Source organism: Eucyclogobius newberryi, unplaced genomic scaffold (assembly GCF_026437365.1).
Source record: "Eucyclogobius newberryi isolate DKJ021-1_F unplaced genomic scaffold, fEucNew1.0.hap1 SCAF_7, whole genome shotgun sequence".
NCBI classification, from domain to species: Eukaryota; Metazoa; Chordata; class Actinopteri; order Gobiiformes; family Gobiidae; genus Eucyclogobius; species Eucyclogobius newberryi.
Window position 1 is genome coordinate 17,811,653 of NW_027316389.1, and position 21,878 is coordinate 17,833,530.

Here is a 21,878-nt window from a genome sequence, read left to right on the forward strand (position 1 = left end):
GTCTATTGACACTCTATGGTATGAACTGACACCTGAGTCATATTTTGCATGCGCTCAAGCCCCTAATAATGTCACCTGACTTCTGTTAATCAGAGTATGCTAACAGTATGCTAACAGTAGTCAAGAGTGGCACAATGTATTCACCTTTGTCCAGTTGACAGAATTATATTTTCTTTAGCTATAATATAAAGTGAAAATTTGAATAAGCAATGAAATTATTATCTTTCAATTACCGTTTGGTAAGAAAGATAATAGAAAGAAAAGATATTGTTATCTAGTGGTGATTAATCAAAAAATACTGAAATACAATGTTATTTTAAACACAAAATAATAGTTGTTTCTTTAATGTTACCACGTGGTCTTATAATAGTTCTGATATAGGCCATAGGCCTAAAACAGAAAAGCTCATGTTTTGTTGTAATTGTGGGATTCTATTTTCAGCATTGATAATTGTTCAAAGCTTCAAATGGGTTTCGAAACTAGTTTTAACTCGCTTTAGCATCTGATTATACATGTTTCTGTCAACCCAAGACACTAAACACTCCCATTAGTCGTGTGCAAAAATAAAAACACATCTCTTCAGTCAAATTCTCACCCTCGTCGCCGTCGTCGCCGAAGGGGTAAAACACGGCCACGGCCACGTTGAGCAGAAAGGCCAAGTAGAAGGAGATGCTTCCCCAGAGAGAAATGTGTCGCGAGAACCAGAACAGCGCCTTATTTTCTGTCAGAACAACAGCTCCGTGTAAATACTGGCACACACAGCTCAGGCACTGCATGTTCCCACAGTTATATAGGCAATAACAATGCATTATCATCACAATTTCACCATCCCACCACCAGCTATAGGGGCATCATTAGCTGCCAAGTGCAGTGGGAAACTTACTGCGGATCTTTTTCTGCCACCTCATCTCGTTGTAGAGGTCTTCAAACTGCTGGAAGAAGTCGTTGACCTTGCTGCCCTGGTCGTCCCGCTCGGTGGTGGTGAACACGCGCACTTTGGACTCCTCGGTCAGATACTCGCAGATGTTGGGCACCGGGAACACGATCTGCTCCATGGTCCGGTCGTGACGCACGATCTACGCGATAAATGTAGAATATAGGAGTTTTTTTTTTTCAAGGTTTGAAGAAATAAAGTAATGTTGTCTATCATTGTTTTGCAAACTGGTCATCAATGTACACTATTGGGAATTATTTTAATACTGGGGGAAGATCTCTTTTCTGGTTGATTTTGAATCATTTATAGGCATGTTTTAACACATTCTGATGGATTGCCATATACCAAAGTGTCTGTTAAAAGAAATTCCGCTGTTATTGTTTTTTTTAATTTTTTATATTGTATTGTCATTTTAAATGCATACATCGTGATGAATATTGTTTTGTCTGTAAAAGCACACGATGACGTTTGGTATGAATTGTGCTATAAAAACATAGACTGATTTTGATATTGATTAAAATACAGTTGAAGTATTCACTGTATAGAACAAATTGGTTTGATTTGATTTGGGTCAGATTTTGGTTAGATTTTTTGATCAAGGATTATTTTATACATTCCTTGTAACAATTTAAACTTAACAAGAAGAAGAAAAATATAAATAAGGTAATCGTGAATAAATAATTTACATACTTAAATGACAAGAAAACAAAATTATCTTTGCTCGAAAAGGAGTGGGATGAAGTAATACATATAGCTACATAAAATATAGACATTTTAAGTGTTTCTCATAGGTTATCTTGGTTTATATACAACATGTTGACTTGATGTAGAGGGACATGAATCACATATTTTATTCTGTGGGTAATCGTATCTCACAACTGCTCATCAGCGATTCGTTTTATGAATTAAAGGTGCCGTAACCGTTTCAAATGAGAAAACATAAACGTGAGACGAGGCAGCGCGCCGTACCTCTATCTGCGCGGTGTGATTGGCGTAGTAATGCAGAGCGTCATCCTTCTCGTGGTCCAGGTCAGCCGCCGACCCGGAGCCGGACCCCGGTCTCAGGCTCTGCTGCAGTATCTTATTATGCCGGGCCAACTGCGTGAAATAACACGGCAATATTCGTGTTTACACTTCTTATAGCGGCAGAACAGGAGCAAGTTCCAAAACACTCTTTACGAGATGCAAACAAAATGAGACAGAAAGTAGAGACCGATCATTACACACCACACTGCGCCCGGAAACATATTGCTGGATTTGAAATGGCATCGTGACATTCTATAAGTCTGTAACGTTTGTAAAATGAGGGAAAGAGGAAATTACGGGAAGCACATTTACAAGGTCCACTTTTGAGAGAAACTTTGTTGGCAAGTCGCTGGCAGATTTGTAAGTGTGCTTGTTTTGGACTTGCTCCTAAGAGGTATTTTTACATCGAATTAGAAAGTATTTTTTTAGTTTTCTGGTAGTTCTGTTATGCTTTATGATTAAATACAGACTGTTAACCTTCTAAACCTATAAAACAACTATAAACATGTAACAACAGTTTCAATAGTCCTGCACAAGGGAAGTGTGAAAATCAAAATATGTCTCCACTGGTTCTCATTATAGAAGAAACAAATAAATAACAACAAAGATAGTTATTTCACCTGATGAGCCAGAATGTAAATGTTGTGTCCCACGTCTCTGGGTTTGATCTGGTCCCCGACACCGTCCTCCTCTTCCTCGCTCTCCAGACTCTGAGTATACGCCTCCTTCATCACATCCACCTGAAATACAGCCATTTAGAATTTTAGAACATGTAATAAATATCAGTGCTTTGTAAAACACACCCACAAGCGCTAAAAACAGGGATATAACTAACAATTATTCCAGTATTATCGAGTAGACAGACGATGATTTATAGAGTGAAATTAGGTTTTTACGCATTTTTAACCACATTAAGGTTTAATATTGTGAATGAAAGCTATTATTATTGATTAAAATATACATATGTATCAGTTTTTATAATTTTTTGGGCGATTTGATTTACCAATCCCGCCATCTCTGATGACATTTCTTTTGGCATATGCTTTAAAGTCTGTACAGTCCAGATAACGATTATTTCAACGGATATTGCGGTAGACACAATTATTCCGATTGATTCCTGCTAGACAAATATCCCCAACGTTTACATTCATATCGATATCCTACAAGTTAAGGTTGACATAGTGTTTATTACTGGCACAACCCTGGAGCAGAGAGGAACAATAGGACAGTGTCAAAGCATTCATCTCTGGACTTTCAGCTGGGTACATGCTAAAGAGTACCTACTGTATCTCGGGGATATTTGTTTTACCTTTTACCTGGTTGAGGAGCAAAGTACTCACCGAGCAACGAGAAGACTAAGCCACAAAACGTTCTACACAATTCTGAGAGTATTCACATTTTCACAATGAACTGTAATCTTCTGTGAGTCTCCACTTACCAGCTCAGTGGGCCTCATCTTGTAGAGGATCTTCTCCGCATTTTCACTGTCATGGCGACTTTCCATGATGGCCAACAGGAGTTTGGAGGCATTATTCTACAGCAAAAGCACAAGACAATCGATTTATTTATTCAGCTCGCCTTTGCCAATGTATTATAGTGTCTTGGCTGTAGTTGCACTAATTGTTGGAGGTCACAGTTGGCAGCCAATAAGATATAAAAAACAATAATAGGCACTTACTTTCAGCTCAAGCACCAGGTCCAGGCGATTCTTCCCCAGCGGGTTTATCGGGTTCACAATAAGCGCGATAATGATGTCGATGCCATTGGACTCGTGCCTGGCAATACACGACTGGAGGGGAAGGAGGACGGCGGTTAGAGACGCATATCTGACAACTTTATAGGCGTGAATGGCTGGGTTTAGGAGGACATCATACGGGTCCTCGACAGCTCAAAGAAAAGTTCACACATTCGAAAACTAGTGAGCGCTATATAAGTCTTTAGAGTAATTCTTGTGACAGGCCAAAGGAAGTTAAGTGACTGCTGGCATCTATTGATTTTTGGTTCAAGAGTCACAAATAGAAATGTACAGGTGCAACGTTTGTGTATTTTTTTATATTTGGATATTTTCTTATACAAATCAAATGTAATGCAATGGGAGGGAAAAACTGACGATTGGCCCCCACGAAGTCATCATTATTCCAGAAACCAAACATAAGTCACAAATGAAAATGCAATTGATCATGCCATTCTTCAGTGAATTATTCATGAAGGGTGATGATAATAATATTCAGCTGAATTTATGCTGTATATAAAGCCACTCGACCTGGCAGAAACATGAATGTGAAAGCAACCACAACTTGTTTCCCTGTATTTTTGATCTGGCAAATTCCCTGGTTAAGTGTGAACAGAGCAAACCTGGCAATGTTCTGGGATTGAAGCCTGTGTGAACGGGATCAGAGCTGACAGTTTTGGCAATATGCACATGGCAATTTACGGGGAATCATGTGTGAATGTTAATGGTAAGAGTCTGATGCATCACCTTTGTCCGACAATAGTGAAATTCCAGTGAATAGAAGCATGCAATTAAAAAAATCTATAAAAATAACAATTAAAAAAGGACTTAAATCTAAGACAGAGATTTAGAATGCCAAATGTGACCCATCATGACGTCTCACCTGGTTCTCGTGGCAGGGTCCTTGGCAGTATTCCGTGACGGTCTCCAGAGTCTGCCGGATCAGGTCCACATTGCTCTCATTGATATAAAGTCCCAACAAGCCCAGACCTCCTGTGGTGCTGCCACAAATACAGTCCAGGAACTGCAGCGTCTCACACACCAGGTTGTAGTTGGTCTTGTTGTTCTGGTTTCTGAGGAAGTTCTGGATGATGGAGTTTAAAGTTTAAATTGTCAGAGTTCGAATTACTTGAATAGTTATTAAAAGCTAATTATGACAAAAGAGAGGATTTATAGAGGAAGTATCGAATGCTATGTTTTGAGGGGTAATTTTAATATTTGATCGAAATAAAATGTCTGTAGTTTAGTTTAGTCTGTATAGTATAACATCTAAAATACTAGATACTTGGATTTATGCTATGATTCTGACTTTAGCACTATAATTCACTTAAAAGGTGCATTATGTAACTTTTCTGGTGCTCACTGAAGAATGAAAAGTTACATAGTGCACCTTAAGTACCAGTGTGATAAAAACACATGGAAGCAAATACCTGCAGCTCTGAATTGTGGTTTTCACAAAGTAGCTGGAGGTAACGTAGAATGGGCTTCATTATGGAGATGGTGGCGCTCATCTGGGTTTCTTCTAAGACCTCCTCAGGCCCGATCACTTCACTGTTCTGACCCAGGCCCTCTAAGTCGGGGTCCAGCTCTTTTCTGTAGGCGCAGAACGCCTTAGAGGTCACAGAGGAGGCTTCCTTCAGCTGTCCGCGCATGTCGTTCCTCATGAGAAGGCTGGAGTCTTTACCTAACAGCAGAAAACACCATCGGTAACATGGAACAAATTGTTGCTATTTTTAAGTCACATGTGAAAAGATCTTAATGTTTATAAAGCCTGTAAAACACTGTAATTTCGACCAATACGGATTCTGATTCTTTCAGTTGAGTTTGTCATTTTAACATTCTTGCAAATATAAAAGCTTTTGGACATTAATTTGGTATGTTGCTGCACATAAGCGATTATATTTCCAATAAATCAACTGGTCAATTTATCATTTCTATTGTACTTTGAGACGTTTAAATACATTATCACTCAAATAAAGGCTGAAGGTTTATATAGAGAGAATATGTATAAAATAATATTAACGATGAAAATCAGACATAGTTTATTGTTTGACATTTTGATTCACCAATGCCAAGGTATTTTTATTCGTTTCTATATCCAGTAGTCCAGATAATGATTGCGATGATCAGAATATGACTTATTATATTCAACTAGTCACAGGTATATATTATTATTTTTCGCTGCTCTAGGTATATGCATTCAATATCGCAATAACAATAATGTGCGATAAGATAAGATAAGGATGAACCCAGGGATCCAATGTCAGTATGCACTCGGGTGAGACTTGAACCAGCTGCCAACTAGTTGGTGCTAAGCCTGTTGCAGACTCGCTAACTCAAAAACGTAATTACACTTTGAGAAAACAAAACATTCAAGGCCAAACTATATATATCAGACAATGAACAAACTATTTCAGGTCTGCTTCAGGCTTCAGAGTTCAGTCTAGTTGACAGAGTTAGTTTATAATGCTTTAAATGTAGTTCCGTGAGAGGGCAAAACACTGTCTGGATTTGTTCGTTTATTTGCTGGGCTGTGAACTCATTATGCCATTAAAAACACCTAGAAAGTATTCTGGAGTATAAAGCCACCAGTTCTGACACAATAGTCTTTCGATAGTGTGATGTGTCACATGCCCTCTGACATGTGACTGGAAACACAGCGTGTGCAGAGGTCAGCCAAGTGACAAGAGCCTTAAGGATTTTAACTCCTCTATTGTTATAAGCCAGGATCAAAGGGAACTCTGGGACCACCCACACTGCCAATTAGAATAAAATATTTTGAGCTGAGTGATGAATGTATAATCCCAATTTCATCCCAATGTTTTACTTTATTTTCTCTCATTAAAAACAAATAAAAGTGGCTATCTTTTCCCCTGAGCACACACAATACACAATGTTATTGCCCTTTAAAATCATAAAATAGTCACATTTCTTCTTCCAAGACAAAAGGATTGGCTGGAGGGCAGAAACAATTAACCGATTTTCTTGAAGCTGGATGAACACTTAAATCTTCCCACGACTCAAGAACACTTTGTACTTTTCTATTGCCTGTAAGACGTAAATATAGTCATTTGCTTCACTGTTAGTCTTACAGAGGCTGACCAGCTGGAGAAATGTGTGGGGGAAAAGAGCAGATAGTGAATCACAATATGACAATAGGCGCGTTCGTGTTCAGCTGCAGCTCGTCTGGAAGAAACAACCGCCCAGCAGCCTCGTGCAGACCATAAGGGTTCAACCGGTAACTCCAAAGTCGAGCGACACTGACTGGATCTGCGCAGGTCCCGCTTATAACGAACACGCCTAATATCGCAGTAGATTATCACAATCACGAGAGCACGATTTGATCTTTATCGCCATATCTCGCAGGCCTGATTGGCTGTTCACCGCTCGATTAAAAAGACCCAAGCTTATCATTGGCAATTACAAATCTCAATCTAAATTCAGTTAATTGCAGACCACTAGTTTAACATTAGTCACATGCTTTTAACTCACTTCATAGGAAATCACTCGTTGTCTCTTTGAACAATTCAGGTGTAGGACTTTCCAAAAAATCTATATCTAGATACTAATCGATACCAAACAGGGCTCAGATTAAGGATTTTCACTTGTATAGCGGTGCTGCTAAACAATTCGTGAATTTTTTCAAATTTGTATAGCAATTTGATAGTGACTAACAATCAATATTTTCCATTGATGTAACAAGATTATTTATTTCAAATGTATTTGTAAACATTCTATTTAAAAAATAAATAAATAATAAAATTAACTTTTAAACACTTTACATTTTTCCCCCAAAATAAAACAGAAAACTTGCAAACGAAATTAGTTGTTGAACATATTAGTTAACACCAAGTCAGATGGCCTTATTTACATATTGATTGTCTTTACACTCACAAAAAATATATATTAAGCTTCTGATGCAAAAATAAAGGTTGTTGTGGTGTCCATCATGGCGTATTTATTCTGTTATTCAAATTGTACCGCTCTATTTATTTATTCCAGCTATAAAACGTTTCCATTTTTCGTTTTGCTATTTGATGACGGTCCCTAAATACTCATCTCGGCTCCGGCTGCACATTTGATAACTGTCCCCAAGCACTGGTCTCTGCTCCGGCTGCACTTTCGGATCAGTGCAATTCGCTGCGCCCAAAATACACATCTGATTATTAAAAACGAGGTTGTGTCACTTGGCAGTGTAAATATGAGTATTTTGGCATGTGAATGATCTGCAAAGACTTTGCGTTTAGGAGTTATTGACCTCAGAAGTCTGACTTTACCGCACTGTGGCTCCTCCCACTTTCAGACTCGTGATCTGTGACAGCAGCGGGACTCGTCATGTCAACACAGCGTCCTACATGTGTCATGCCGTTTTTGACGAGTGATCAGTACTTTTAGGCGCTTTGGTTGAAATGAAACACATTTTCATATTGCAAAAGTTACGATACAAACTGTTTTTTCTGACGAATGCATCGCATTTGAGAGAAATTGCGTAGCATTTTGCGATGCGATACCGCTTATTCTGAACCCTGCCAAAACTAGTATTGATACTCATTTTCACTGGTATCAATATTGAAAGACAACAAAATTGCTCTTTTCCTGATTGGTTTTAGAACTAAACTAGGTCTTGAACTAGTGTAAAATGGCAAATGTTCAGATTAAAACAAACTATTATTTTGAGGTCATAGAGTATTTTTCATGTTCATTTTGTCATAAATATCTGTATGTAAATCTCAGGCATATCACGTTTGAAACACTCATCTGCAACATGACCGCTCTGCTAGGGAATAATAAGTCACAAATAAATTACCAAAAGAATCTCCAAAAATACACAAACTGCTGCTTGTTCAGGTAAACAAACAGACAACAACAAAGAGTAAAGCATAGGAATTCACTCATTGTCTCTTTGAACAATTCTAGTGTAAAATGGCAGATGTTCAGATTCAAACAAACCATCAATTTGAGTTCATTGAGTATTTTTCATGCTCATTATGTCATAAATATCTGCATGTATACATCAGGCACATCACGTTTGAAACATCACTCATCCGCGACGCGACCGCCCTGCTTGGGAAGTCAAAAGGAAACAAACTTTATTCTTCCCTTTGACAGAAACTTTGCCGTCTGGAACGCGTGCGTCAACGTCAGAGCTTCACTTGGCAGCGAGGTGAAAGGGGAACAGTGAGCGACGAGAGGCGGGCGAAACGCAACATTTACCCGCCGCAGTTACCTTTCTTGAACCGGCCGCTCCCGCCGCCCTCGCCGTCGTCGTCTCTCTTCCTGCTGCTCATCTCAAACATGTTGACTGACACGGTGGCTCGGATCTCTTGCTGAGCCACCTGCATGTGGTCGTAGAACACTTTGAAGAAGCGCTCCGACTGCTTCTGCTTGTGAAGTTGGTGGTAAAAGGAGTTCTGCAAAAAGGGTTTCACAATTAAACTGCCCGTAGTTTAAAATTGAGTAAAGATGCTGATGTTTTGACTGAGTTTGTGGTTAATACTTCTGTTGATATTACTGGCGGAGGCGGGTAGTACTCAGTTACATTTGAGCAATGTTTTCATACAATTGTACTTTTAAAACACAGTACTTTTACTCCTTCTTGAGTCATAGAGTTTGTGTTTCTTTCATCGATATTTCAGACATGATTCAGTTTTTCTACTTGTGCCTTGAAAAATTAAAAAAAAAAAAAAAGTCTAAATTTTGTGCATTATTTCATGTTTTGCAGTTCCAATTACATTAACTTCAAATTATAAATCAGAAGTTAGGTTCAAGTTAAGTTTTTTAAGTTAGTTAAAAAATACTTTTTCACACACCATTCTGTACTTCTACTTGGGTAATATAGTATACTTTACTCTTCTCAAGTACCGTATTTTCTGATTACTGGCCTAGTTGGCATAGAAACCTTTGTTGTCAGTACAAAGCCACCACCAAGATTAAATATTTTATTCTACTAAATTATTAAAAATTGGTAGCATTTTTCTAACTTTCAGGCCTGCTCGTCACAGTACAAGATAAGTACACCAAACAAAACAAAATCAACATTTTGTAGATTTTCTGTATGTTACATTTTAAACAGGAAATTGGAAAAGAGTTATTCAAGCCCCCGTCTCTCTATCTGAAATTAGGACATCAAGGGACATTGATGAAATGGATGTTCGGGAATGCTCGTATAATTATATAAATATTAAGAATAGTCCTAAATATAATACAATGCATACGTGAATAAAAAGGCTTGCGTGTGTCACCTGGATCTGCGTGTTTCCTCCCTGTAGCAGTGCGATGCCCAGCAGGATGCTCTCCTCAAACACACGGTCGTTCTTGGTGCTGACGATCAGGTCGATCACCAGCTCCGAGGCCCCGACATTGTCCAGCAGACACTGGATCTCCATCACACTGCTGTTGGGTTTGTCGAAGTCCAGCAAAGGAGAAGCACCTGAGCAGAACATGCTAGGATTATATAATATAAAGACAAAATATAAGTATGTAATTGTCAAATAAATAAGTAGAAACTGTTGTAGTGCCTATGTTTTGTTCAATATTTAAGACTTTTCTCGCGGAGTCTGCTGGGTTCATTTAAGTTTCTCAGTACCTCCAGATGAGCTGTTTCCACTCCCATGCTCTGTCTTGGAGAGAAGCTTTTGATTTCCGAAGTAGCGTGCGAGGAGAATCTTTCTTAACTCATTCCCCTGTGGAGACACAAATCACTGTGTTAAATCCATATCACAGTTGTCTATGCGAGATGTGTCTATTTCGACGACAGGAAAAAAAAGATACTTTATGCAGCACAAAAATTCAATAAATAAAGCGAGGTTAGTTTGCAATGTCTGAGCAGAAATCAAACATCTCGTCTTCTTGTGGACGATCGATACCTTTTACTTTTAAGAACAACAATGATTAAGAGCATTAACACTTTCATACATATATTTTGTCATGTCATTTAAATAAACGTGTTATTTTTAAGCGAATCAATCAAGTGACTTTGTTTTTAGAATGTGCAATTTGCAACTCAACCCAGATGTCACTGAAAATAAAACGCTTCAATCTATAAAATATATTGCAAACTCTATATGCATAGTGCCGTTTATTGTTTTCCAATAGATTACACAATGTCACCCACAAACATTGCGCTAGACAAACGACAAAACTGCTCTTTCAATAGTAAATGGCATTAATCATAAAACAAAACACATTTTTCTTTGCGTCTGATAGAAAACATTTTACAGTAACTGTTGCAGGTTCGCAGCAGAAGTGTATGGATGCACGACGTATGCGCCCGCTACCATAGCAACCCGACACGTATACCCAGCAGAGGTTGTGCGGATGACATTACAGCGTTCTGAATTTTAGCAGCGCGAGTCACTGGTGAGCGTTGACATTTTGTCCTGCAAGAGCTCAAAACGCAACTAAACATGTGAAAGAGAATCTAAAAACAAACGCCGGGCTGGCAACGTACAATTATTTATTATTTGTATAAAACTCTCACCTGTCCTTTTCCTCTAAAAAATAAAACCTGAATCATGGAAAGTAAACAGCTCTTTTCTGACCGCTCTTGACAAAAACATGTGATCTAATTAGCGCCACAAACGTTGCACGTGTTGGTTTCAATGATCTAAATAAAGATTTATTATTACGTGCGCAATGTTCATAAACTTTAAAAAGGCAAATAAATCAGCGATTGTTTAACATAACGTATTCCACCCCGCCCACATACAGCATTAAACTTATTATCTACCTTGCATTTATCTTATGGCTGCAACTAACAATTGTTTTTATTTATCATTTAGTCTAGCGATGATTTTTTATTTTTTTTTACTTTGTTCATTGATTCTTTTCAAATATACCGGTAAGAACATCACACAGAAGTACAGCAGTAAAAAGTACAGCAGTAAAAATATCAAGCTTACCGTCAGTGCAAAATAGGTCCCAGTAGTCGCTGTATCACATGACCATTCACTAAATCTCATACATTACTCAAACTTAATACAGCGATGATTCTTTCCATTAATCAAAGTGTTATTTAGATTGTGAAAAGTCCATGAATTTGGGATTTGTACTACATTTGAACCAGGTACAGATAAAGCGAGTACAAATACAGACTAAACAGGTTTTAAATCATAAAAAGAAAAAAACGTTCTCTCAGCACAAGGCATGTTTTGAAGCCTCTGTGTTGACCAGATAACGATTATTTTATTAACAACATTTTTTGCTGCTAAAAAGTACCTTGACCCGGGGAGACATTTAGATATACTTACATAGTGCACCTTTAAAAGTCAGTGATTACTATGGAAACCAGTGGACAACAGAGGTCCACTTGACGTTGCGCTAAATTGTCGAAGCAACGCATCCTTGCCCTTTATAAAACAAATTCACCGCAGTTTTAGCATATTTTGGAAACAATTGTAAAAAAAAGTGCTAGTATTACATTGCCACTTTCACCACATTAAGTCGAGAAGCATGAAAAGAGTCCACATTTATGGCAAAAGAAAAGCAGAGAATGGCAGCGCGTTAAACAACCGCTCTCCGTGTACGCGCACCGATACTTTTGTAATTGAAAAGGTAATGGAACAGTGCAGTGAAAGCCATCGAGGAGCGAGAGACGAGGAGCAGCTGAGGCTCCCGGTGTCAGTAAACACTCCATCTCATCTGCAGTCAGCACCAACACTTGTCTGAATCCTCTGTCTGCTGGAGCCAACGCTACAGACACGCACAACCACAGCAGAGCGCACAACTACACACAACTAGACACAAGCACACACAACCATGAAATGTTGGGATTATCATCTTAATTACTAGTCGTGATTATTCAGACTGTAATATTATCATAAGAGCAAAAAAGAAGCTAAATGAAGTCTTTGAAGTCGATGTATAGTCAAAGTAAACCTATTTCAGAGTATAGCGCTTTTTATGTGCTTTTTAATGTCGATTTAACGTTATCATTAAGCGCGTTTGATTTTCATAAAGCTGGTTATGTAGTAGACAATGGGAATGAGGAAAAAAATACCGGCATTTCATTGTTTTGTTATGGTGTCAATAATCGTGAATCATTGTTAAACCGCTTTCCTAATTGTAGTGGTAAATTAAGGAAAGGTAGAATGTCTGATGATTACACAGTGATTTTGTTGTATGGTTGGATAAAACTGTTAGAAATAGGGCTGAAATAAATAAGGTACAATATCTCGAAGGACATCACATGAACGATTCTAAAACATAATAGAAAGATCAAAACATTTCATATTATGAAAATATGATCATGTCAAGGGTTTCAGACAAATTAGTTTTCCAGTTATGGATGTCACTTTGAGGACACAGAAGAGCAATGGTTTGAATCGCCATCAGTCCTACATGATATAACTTGAATCTAGGGTTGAAAGTTAAATCGATTCATTGAAGTTATGGAATATTGAACTTACTGAAGCAATCGTCAACTCTATTAAATCAAATAGCTGGACTATACACAGACTATAAAACAAGCCTTGTGCTGTGAGAAGTAGTTTCATGACTCTTAAGGACAAAAACCAAACAATTGTAAATGTATTAATTGAAAATGTTCTCCAGCTCCATCTCTTTAGCTAAATCTCGGTCAAATTGAGTAAAAATGTCATAAATCACAAGCAATCGAAACAACAAATCAGTGAATCTAAAAGGACAATCGCCCGTTTAATCGATTCCCTAAATGATGGGCATTTGCAGACCTTGAAACCCAGAGACGGAATGTAGTGACGCGAACCAAAGCTCAACACTTCCATCGGTTGCTACAGAAAGAAAATACGCGCCGATTGTAAAGTTGTTTTAGAGGAGAGCGCGCCGCTTTTCACCCATTTCAGCTCCACTATAACGCACATAATACAGGAGCGGTGCGGAGAGGCCAGCGCTGACGAGAAAAACTCCAGTCAGGTGATGTAAGAGCCGCGGAAAATAGAGGTAGAAGAACTGACAGGACTGAAGCTGGTGGGAGGAAAAGAAGGAGGGGTGAGACGGGAGCAGAGAGAGGAGCAAACAAAAGCCCGCGTGATGCCGACAGTGCGAGTGCGCCGGTTTAAAATGTGCACCGGCACGCCACACTGCGGCTCGGGTCCCACGTCAGCCTCAGAGCGCTGCCGTCTGCTCCACTGAACACGAGCAGGGAGACTATGGCAAACAGGAAGCATGAAGGGGAAACTTTGCTTTATATGTTACTGTTCTGCGTCAGTATTTCATGATTTATAATAATTCAAACGGTTCACTATGTAGATCTATATGGGGAAATAATCATAATAATGAATAATGATGAATAATCATCATCTGGTGCTGTTATTTTGCCTGCAATGTTCCACTGTATAATATTCAACTTATGTTATATGTTCATGTAATAACGATACCTTGAAAAGCATGCATTCTTAGTGTGGGCGAGTTCGCCTCTCCATAGATCTGACCTGTAACTTGGCTCAATGGTGTAACCCGCTTGTCTTCGTGGACTCTGCTAAGATTTGAGGCATTTATTTATTTATTTATTCATGCATGTTTTCTATTGCATTAAAATACCTTGAAAAATCTTACTTTAAGCAAGGTTGCCTCTCCATAGATCTGACCTGTAACTTGGCTCAATGGTGTCACCTGCTTGTCTCCATGGACTCTGCCAAGATTTGAGGCATTTATTTACTCCGCCGACCTGACACATTATCTTGGCTGTTCCACAGAATTGCTCCTTGGAGAATGTTCTAAAGTGTGGCTTTAACCTTCTATCTCCATGGAGACCTGCACGTGCACTAGACGTCTCATGGGGTTCTGCTTTATTGTGGAACATTCAGGTAAACACTGCACTCTTTCACTTTTCAATAGAACGCTTGGATTAGTTAATTAAAATCATTAAATCATTAAATTAGTAGATCAATAGTACTTTAAAACAGTAGTGAGAAACATTTGGATAGGAACCACTTAAAACATAAGAAACAGATTATGCGTAATAGAGGCAAAATAAGGTCTAAATTTAAGTGTAGGCTTGTGGACTTTACTTGGGCTGTAGCGTTATTAATAGTATTAGAACAATTAATGAACAGCAGGCTTTGGTTAATATAAATCTTTATATTCCAGATAAAATGACTAAATACATTTGCTTAAATTTGTTAGTATTAACATTTCTGTCTGTTCAGAAAGAAACTCATGAGACCCTAAACTTACATTCAAAATATACATTATAGCAAACTCTAAAATGTAGGCTATAAGAGATTAATTTAGCAGATTCCCATTAACTGGTCAGAAAGGGCCGACTGAGAATCACACGGATCTTTGACGGAGAAGAGGTTTTCAACCGCTGGGTTTACAAGGGGTCAGTGAAGACCCAAACAGAGGAGAAAGGAGCGATGCAAAAAGCAGGTTCACATCAGGAGAGTCTATTAGCTGTCCTGTCATTCCCGCAGTAAACCTGAAAGCGCTCGGCTGACAGCGGACAGCCACTTTCCCCTAAAGACCAAGAAACACTGGAGCTGACCATCACGTCGAGGTTATGTCGGCCCAGAGTGTGCAGCAAAACATCAGCTTGTGCTAGAGTTGTTGTCACGTGACGCTAAAATCAAAATGGTAAATCAGTATGAAAAAACTATCCAACATGTACGTCCTTGAGAGAAAGGAAAGAGACACGTTCTTTGCATAATCCGATTTGAACCAATTTGTTTTGCACTAAAAGCAAACATTTAATACAATTGACTCTTCTTATGCTTACCACACAGCCTGGTACTGATATAAACGCTCTATCCCATTCGTTTCAATGAGGCAGCAAAATAAAAACATACATTCTGTCGTTTGAAGACAGCCTAGACAAGTGGTTTATATGTTCATTACATTCGAGTAGAACAAAGTCCCATCTTTATTTTTGAAAGTTCACTAAACAGCTCCATCATTGGTGCGATTTGTCCAGCACAACGTTATCTTTAAAGAAATGTTTATTACGCGATTGTATGCCAGTTTCGGTGCCAATTACTACGTTAATAAACGTATAAGCGCTGATGCACGCTGTAGTGTTTCTCTGATGCTGTTGAGCACATTGGAGCCATTTACTATTTTTTTTTTTTTGTTTCTCTCTGGTTCTGCTCGGTTTTGTTGTTGCAATTTATTGATTTTCTTATACATTTTTTTAGAACATAAAACGACAAGACAAGAAATCTTAATTAGGGACAGGCCCCAAAACACACTTTTGTAATAATGAAGTTAATTTTAATTTCTTCAATATTATGGAAATCGGTTGAACATTATTGAATGTAAAAAAAAAAGTCAAAAAAATATTATGCAATGATTCACATTTTAAGCCCGGGCCCTTTACTTCTACTTTTGTAGCAATATTTTGAAGTAAAAGGTATTTGAGTAAAACGTTCTTCGTGAATTGTGAAATAATTAGGTTTGTATTTGTTGCCTAAACCTACACTTCAGAATCATAAATGGCCTTCTCTGTGCCGTACATGTAACAATATTCAATCAGTTAAATCTGGTTAGCTCTTCAAAAACAGCCAGCTAAGCGTTCAATGGTTGGAGCGAGCATGAAATCTGCAGCAGAAGCACACAAACAAAGGTCAGCTGCACCTGGGTCTTTCAAGCTTATCGTCACGTGGCGTCGTTTTCCAAGTTTTAAAGATGCAATTTTACAGCAAATAAAATGGCTCGAGTCAACAACAAGCACATCAGCAAAACAAATTGAGGCAGCATGTGAGAGCAATTTCCATGACTCCTTCAGTTAAATACAAGACTGGTAAACAAGCAGTGAGCAAAAGGCCAACTGTTGGCTGTGGGACATCCAGGCTGGAAGTGTTACGTGAGATTCAGGCAGGATTCGGTTTGTTGGGGAAGATAAAATGGGCAGTTTACCAAACCTTAACCCCAAAACGCTTTTCCTCACTTTTGTCATATCTCTGACACATTGCATAATATGTGTTGGGGGATAATTATGCTTGTCGACATAAATTATCTATATTTACCATTTGTAGCTTGAGTGGATGATTTCGTAACATTTTGGCCGATGAGTTGCCTTGGTAAAATGAGGTAACTCGCTAAGGGTGTAAAAGCACATACAGTGGTAACCTATGCATAGCTGCTGACGCTAAAGTACAACATTTCTGTTATAGAATATAATGATAGCTCAAGAGCGCACGAGCAGAACAACGTCTACAAACATGTCGGAAACCAAAACTACTTACACAAGTGTTATTGTCTCTATTATTCTCTATATACATAGTAAGCCCATTTTTATTTTTTATCCTACAGCAGATTTTAGTTGTTTTTCTTTTGACTTATGTAGGTTGTTTTATCATTGTTTTATGTTCACAAACAAGTTCTATGTTTGTGAATTCTGACAATGGCAATAAACTTTTTTCTAATTCTGGCAGTACATGCATGTCGTTTGTATCGGTGTTTGGAAGAAAATATTGCACTTTTTTGTGAGTCTTTGTGCACTGTATGAATGTGTTTAAATAGAAAGAAATCAAAACTGTCGGAAATGGGGAAAGGTTTTTCCCCCTCATTGATCAAATTGCAAATTATAATGTGATATGTTACTACCGGGAGAATCCAAAAGACGATCAGGATATTTTTGTAAGTAAAGTCCACTCTTTATCACTTCCTATGACCGATGACATCATCCAAAAGCTACGAGTGGTCTGTCTCATTCCAAATGCAATCCGTCCTGTTGAATGTCATGTGCCCCAGAAAGCGTGAACGAGCTCAACCTCAAACGCACTCATCCAAATAACATGCTCTGAACTGTGGCTAACATCTGTCCACATCACAGTCCATGCATTTATCCCAACATGAGCTACGTCCAACGCTCCAGGAATTCACACGGATAATTCATTACTCCACAGGACGAACTTAGCCAACTTGATTCAATTGACAAATCGTGGTACTTTTTATTATTCTGATGACAATAATCAGAGGATATTTAACAAGCAAAAACATCTCAGTAAATGTCTTTGTTGGAGGCTCAGTTTGCAATGAACCACCGCAAAAATATGTTATTACCCTTAATTGAAACTTTACACAGCACATTTTAATCAGCACCTTTCCATAGTTTATAGCTCGTATTCTTTCCCTCCCACTTCAAAGTCCTGGTCAGATGCAAGAGCTCGTTCAGCAATAGACTGTGACTGCCGCTCCACTGAGAGACGCAGGAAATCATCCCCGCTGTCGCCATCAAACGACTCTGGGCTGCAAAATCCTCTTAGTAAAGTCATTAGTCAATGTTCACTTCACTCCCACATTATGTGCAGGAACATATAACTATGTAAATATGCTAAATATAGTCAGTTAAGTTAACCGAGTTGTTTTTACTGGGTCTTAACAGTTAAAAGATTCACAGTATTTTTTTCTTACTCTGATGCTGATATTTAAAAGGTGCAATGGACGATTTTTCGGTGATTTGAGAACTCAGGCGGAAGTGCACATGCGCACTCTCCCGTGCGGACTGATACAACACACACGTGCATTTGTTTATTAGCCCGACGGATCGCATCGCATCTCTCGTCTCCTGTAGATTTCCGTCTTCTTCGGAGTCAGCTCGAACAGGTCTTTCTCAGTCTTCATTTTGCCCCGTACACTAAGGGAACTATATTATGATAGATCAATGCGCTTAGACACGCGGGAAGGTGGGACGAGCCGCACGCGGCTGCAGGTGAGCGGTAGGTGCGTTTTATGATTGATACGTGGCAAGACCAAGCCCCCAGCAGCCAAGATGGCCGCCCATTCAAGTCTGAGAGCTGCTCAGTGTCGCATGTCGCCAGTTAGCCTTTAGCTCTCCAGCGACGTGCGGCCCAAGTTTCCGTACCACGTGATTGCGCTGACCAATCAGAGAGAGTTACAAGAGCAGCGCAGAGCCCAGTGTGAGATAAAGCGAAATATTAAACTACTGGTTTTGAACCGGAAAAAGTTAACCAGAACACAAGGTGAGGAGAGAGCAGAGAGCAGCTGTCACTGCGTCGTCATAAAATCAAGCCGTTTTCACTCATGGATCTATTAAAATATGAGCTTCACCTTAAGTCCAGCTCATGGTCTAAAGCTGCTGCTTCTTCACTTTTACATCAGAACATTTGCTCATTAATGCAATTTGTTTTTTTACACGCCAGTTTGATTATATTATATACATAGTGCAAAACTGTACATTTTGTATATGTATTGAACAAAATCTATTTATTGTCACGGCTCTATATTTTAGTGTTTTTATTCAGTGTTTTGTGGTTTATCGCAAATAAAATATAAAACCATAAAAAATGTCTAGTTTGTAAACTTTTTCTCTGACAATGGAAATAATTCTCATTCTTAAGTACATGAAACGTATGATGAAAAAATATATTTCTTGAATCATGGATTTTTTAATCTGCCAAATAGCAATCATTCTACAACATGTAAAATGTATTCACAAGTTCATCTATCACAAAACATGCTAAAGTCATGATTAAGTCAGTATTTATGCTGCTTGTGTAATACAAATAACAACACAGATGGACACGAAACGTAACATCATAAGTTTATACCTGGCAAAACGTTCCATTTCCTCGCTTTCTTTCCGCAGCATTTCTCACGTTCTTTCAGTTTTTCAGGCAAAACAATTTAAAGACATCGCTTCTGAGCAGTAGAGCCACAGCCCTCAGATCCGTGGTGGTCATTAGTTCCATGATTTGATCAGTTATTAAACTCATAGATCCATATTTTTACGCCTATAGCTCAGTCGTGGCATTTGGGCTCTTCCACGGCATCTCGGCCCGTTCACTTCACTTACACGCGCTCTGATTGGTCTAGACAGTCACGAGCTGGGTTAGAGCGGCGCGCTAGAGCGTAGCCGAAGCCAACAGCTTTAAATGCGATTTAAAGACAACTGAAGAATCTTAAAATTAAAAAAAGTCAATGACCCAAAAATAGGTAAGAATTGTCGCTATATCCGACATTTTTGAAAGCTCTAGGTGCTTTTACAGCTGAACACGAGCAGTTTTTCGTTACATTGCGCTCCAGGGAAAAAACCTTTCTGGGCCGCGGAATTTCTTTGGCTGCAGTACCAATGGAGTGGCCACTGGGGGTTGTAACGACATGCTGCGGCTAGCCATACCCTATCCAGATATTATAATAGATCCATGGGCAAGACTAATCGGCAGTCCACGCCACGAGGAAATAAGACTTAGATTTGGGCCAAAAAATCCGTCCATTCAACCTTTAATGTTAGCCTTTTGGTTTTGATTACTTTATTTCTTCTACTGGTCTGTTACATGTCTGTAAAAAGATTATTAAAACAAATTAATATATTTCAACAACTACTACTACTACAACTGCTGGGCACAGATACAACAACAGAGGCGAGCCAGACAGACATGTGCCATACCGCATCGTCATGGAAACCAATAAACAACATTTGAACACCTGACTGGAGAGAGCCAAAGAGGAAAGGAGAAGAAGCTCTGTTCAGCTCAAAAATGGATTTCTAAATGGACTTGAGATTTGTTAATAAGGCTATACAAGTCCATTTTAAGCTTAATTAAATGTCTCCGTAATACTATTAGATGTTTGTGAGGTTGATAGTTTGTCCATGTGGATTTGTTCATTGGAATAAACCTGCCTGTGCCACTTGTTTGTCAAAGGAAAGCCCCAGAGATGGCCTCACAGTGGGACATGCGTGACAGGGTGTGTGAATACGGCATATGAGCAATGGCCTGTCTACATGTGTGCATGTGAGAAGCTTAGTATCGAGAGGGTGCTAATCTGTAAATCTGCTTTGCCTCGGGCCGGTGGTGTGAAAGTTGGCAATGGAGAAATAGAAGAGGAGATGGATAGGACTGAGCGAGAGATAGACTGACACGGTGGTGTGCATGAAGAGAGTGTGAAACCGGCAAGGAAAGTGATGAAGATTGCATAACAGTGTTTTTTTAATTAATGGAGGAATAATTCAATGTTATATGACACCTCTTTAAGATATCGACAAGGAGAATAATAGAAGTAATCTATGTTTTTTTCATTGCTGTAATAAAATTAAATCTTACAATGTTGAAATGCATATAAAATAAAGTCTAACTAACATTTTAGTAAGAATGTAAAATTAAAATTAATGTTTTTTTTTCAATTAGATTCAATGCTCTACAATCATTAAGATGTAAAGCAGTCTTCATGATTCTAAAGGGTTGGCACCTTTTTCTTTTATTTACAGTAGGAGTAAAGTTCCTGGCATGAGCCAGCCAAACCCCGACCAAGGCTCAGTGCTTGTTCAGGAGAGAGAGAGTGAGGCAGAGTGTGACAGAGCGAGACAAAGCAGAGGAGGGGCTGTGAACGAGCGAGAGACACTGAGCCCACAGAGAGAGAGAGAGAGAACGTGATGGTCCACGTGCGGCTGGCTCAGCCACTGCAGCCTGTTACGTAAGCGCACCCCCTGCCCTGTCTCTCATGGACTGAGCAGACTCGCTCCTCTCCAATCCCTCGCCCTGCTGTCGCTGCGCTCACATGTCTCCTCACATGGCCCCCTCCCTCTCCCCCTCCCTCTCCCCTTCTCTGCGAGCGCCTCCGCCCACTCGCTGCACCCCTGGGGAGCCACCAACCTCTGCTGCCGATGCTGTCACTGTCTGCCGCTTCCTCCCTCATTATTTCCATCAGCGCTTAGCTCCCTGGCTCCGGCGCCTGAGCAGTGAGGCAGCAGCTCCACGCTCAGGGCTACGCAGATATGACAGAGGCCACACAGACACACACAGACACACACAGACGCGCACACAGACGCGCTCTTACACCTACACACCACCATCTCGAATTTTGCTAGCATGCCGTCTCTGCACAGCAATGTTTTCAAACAACATTGTTTTCAACTTTGAACTCCTCTGATGTTGAGTCACACATCTGTTGAATCATTTGCACCTCATTTGTTGAATGATGCAAACACAGAACTTTTGACTGTGGAGTCAGACTCCAAAAGCGTCTATAGCCTCTGTCCATTAGAAAATGTGCAGAAAAAATGATCTTATGGTCAAACAACAGATCTATTCAACTCAATACGAGTGCCCTGCATACAAAGTATATTAATATCCCCTCCTCTGCTGACACACAGCTGGAACTAACTCGCCAAAACTTTCCAGAAGACTTCTTTGCCCCACAAGCTCACCCTCGCAGCACCTGGAGTGCACAAACATGTGCCCTCAGTCACCGCTCACTACCCACTGGCCCTTCATGTCAGTCACTCTGCAGGTCTCTGTGAGGGGGTGC

General features: G+C 39.4%; 1 protein-coding gene across 1 annotated transcript in view; it reads right to left on the reverse strand.

Annotated features, from left to right (window-relative positions):
• Positions 1–21,878, reverse strand: part of itpr2 (inositol 1,4,5-trisphosphate receptor, type 2) — an 80,784-nt gene that overhangs the window by 24,239 nt on the left and 34,667 nt on the right. Inside the window, exons 38-48 of the mRNA XM_072434531.1 lie at positions 10,279–10,375; positions 9,935–10,122; positions 8,920–9,103; positions 5,123–5,376; positions 4,576–4,776; positions 3,639–3,749; positions 3,399–3,494; positions 2,581–2,700; positions 1,904–2,032; positions 884–1,076; positions 596–721 (exon numbers count right to left, since the gene is read on the reverse strand). Of these exons, the coding sequence (XP_072290632.1) occupies positions 596–721; positions 884–1,076; positions 1,904–2,032; positions 2,581–2,700; positions 3,399–3,494; positions 3,639–3,749; positions 4,576–4,776; positions 5,123–5,376; positions 8,920–9,103; positions 9,935–10,122; positions 10,279–10,375 (1,699 nt within the window). The remainder of the gene's footprint in view (positions 1–595; positions 722–883; positions 1,077–1,903; positions 2,033–2,580; positions 2,701–3,398; positions 3,495–3,638; positions 3,750–4,575; positions 4,777–5,122; positions 5,377–8,919; positions 9,104–9,934; positions 10,123–10,278; positions 10,376–21,878) is intronic.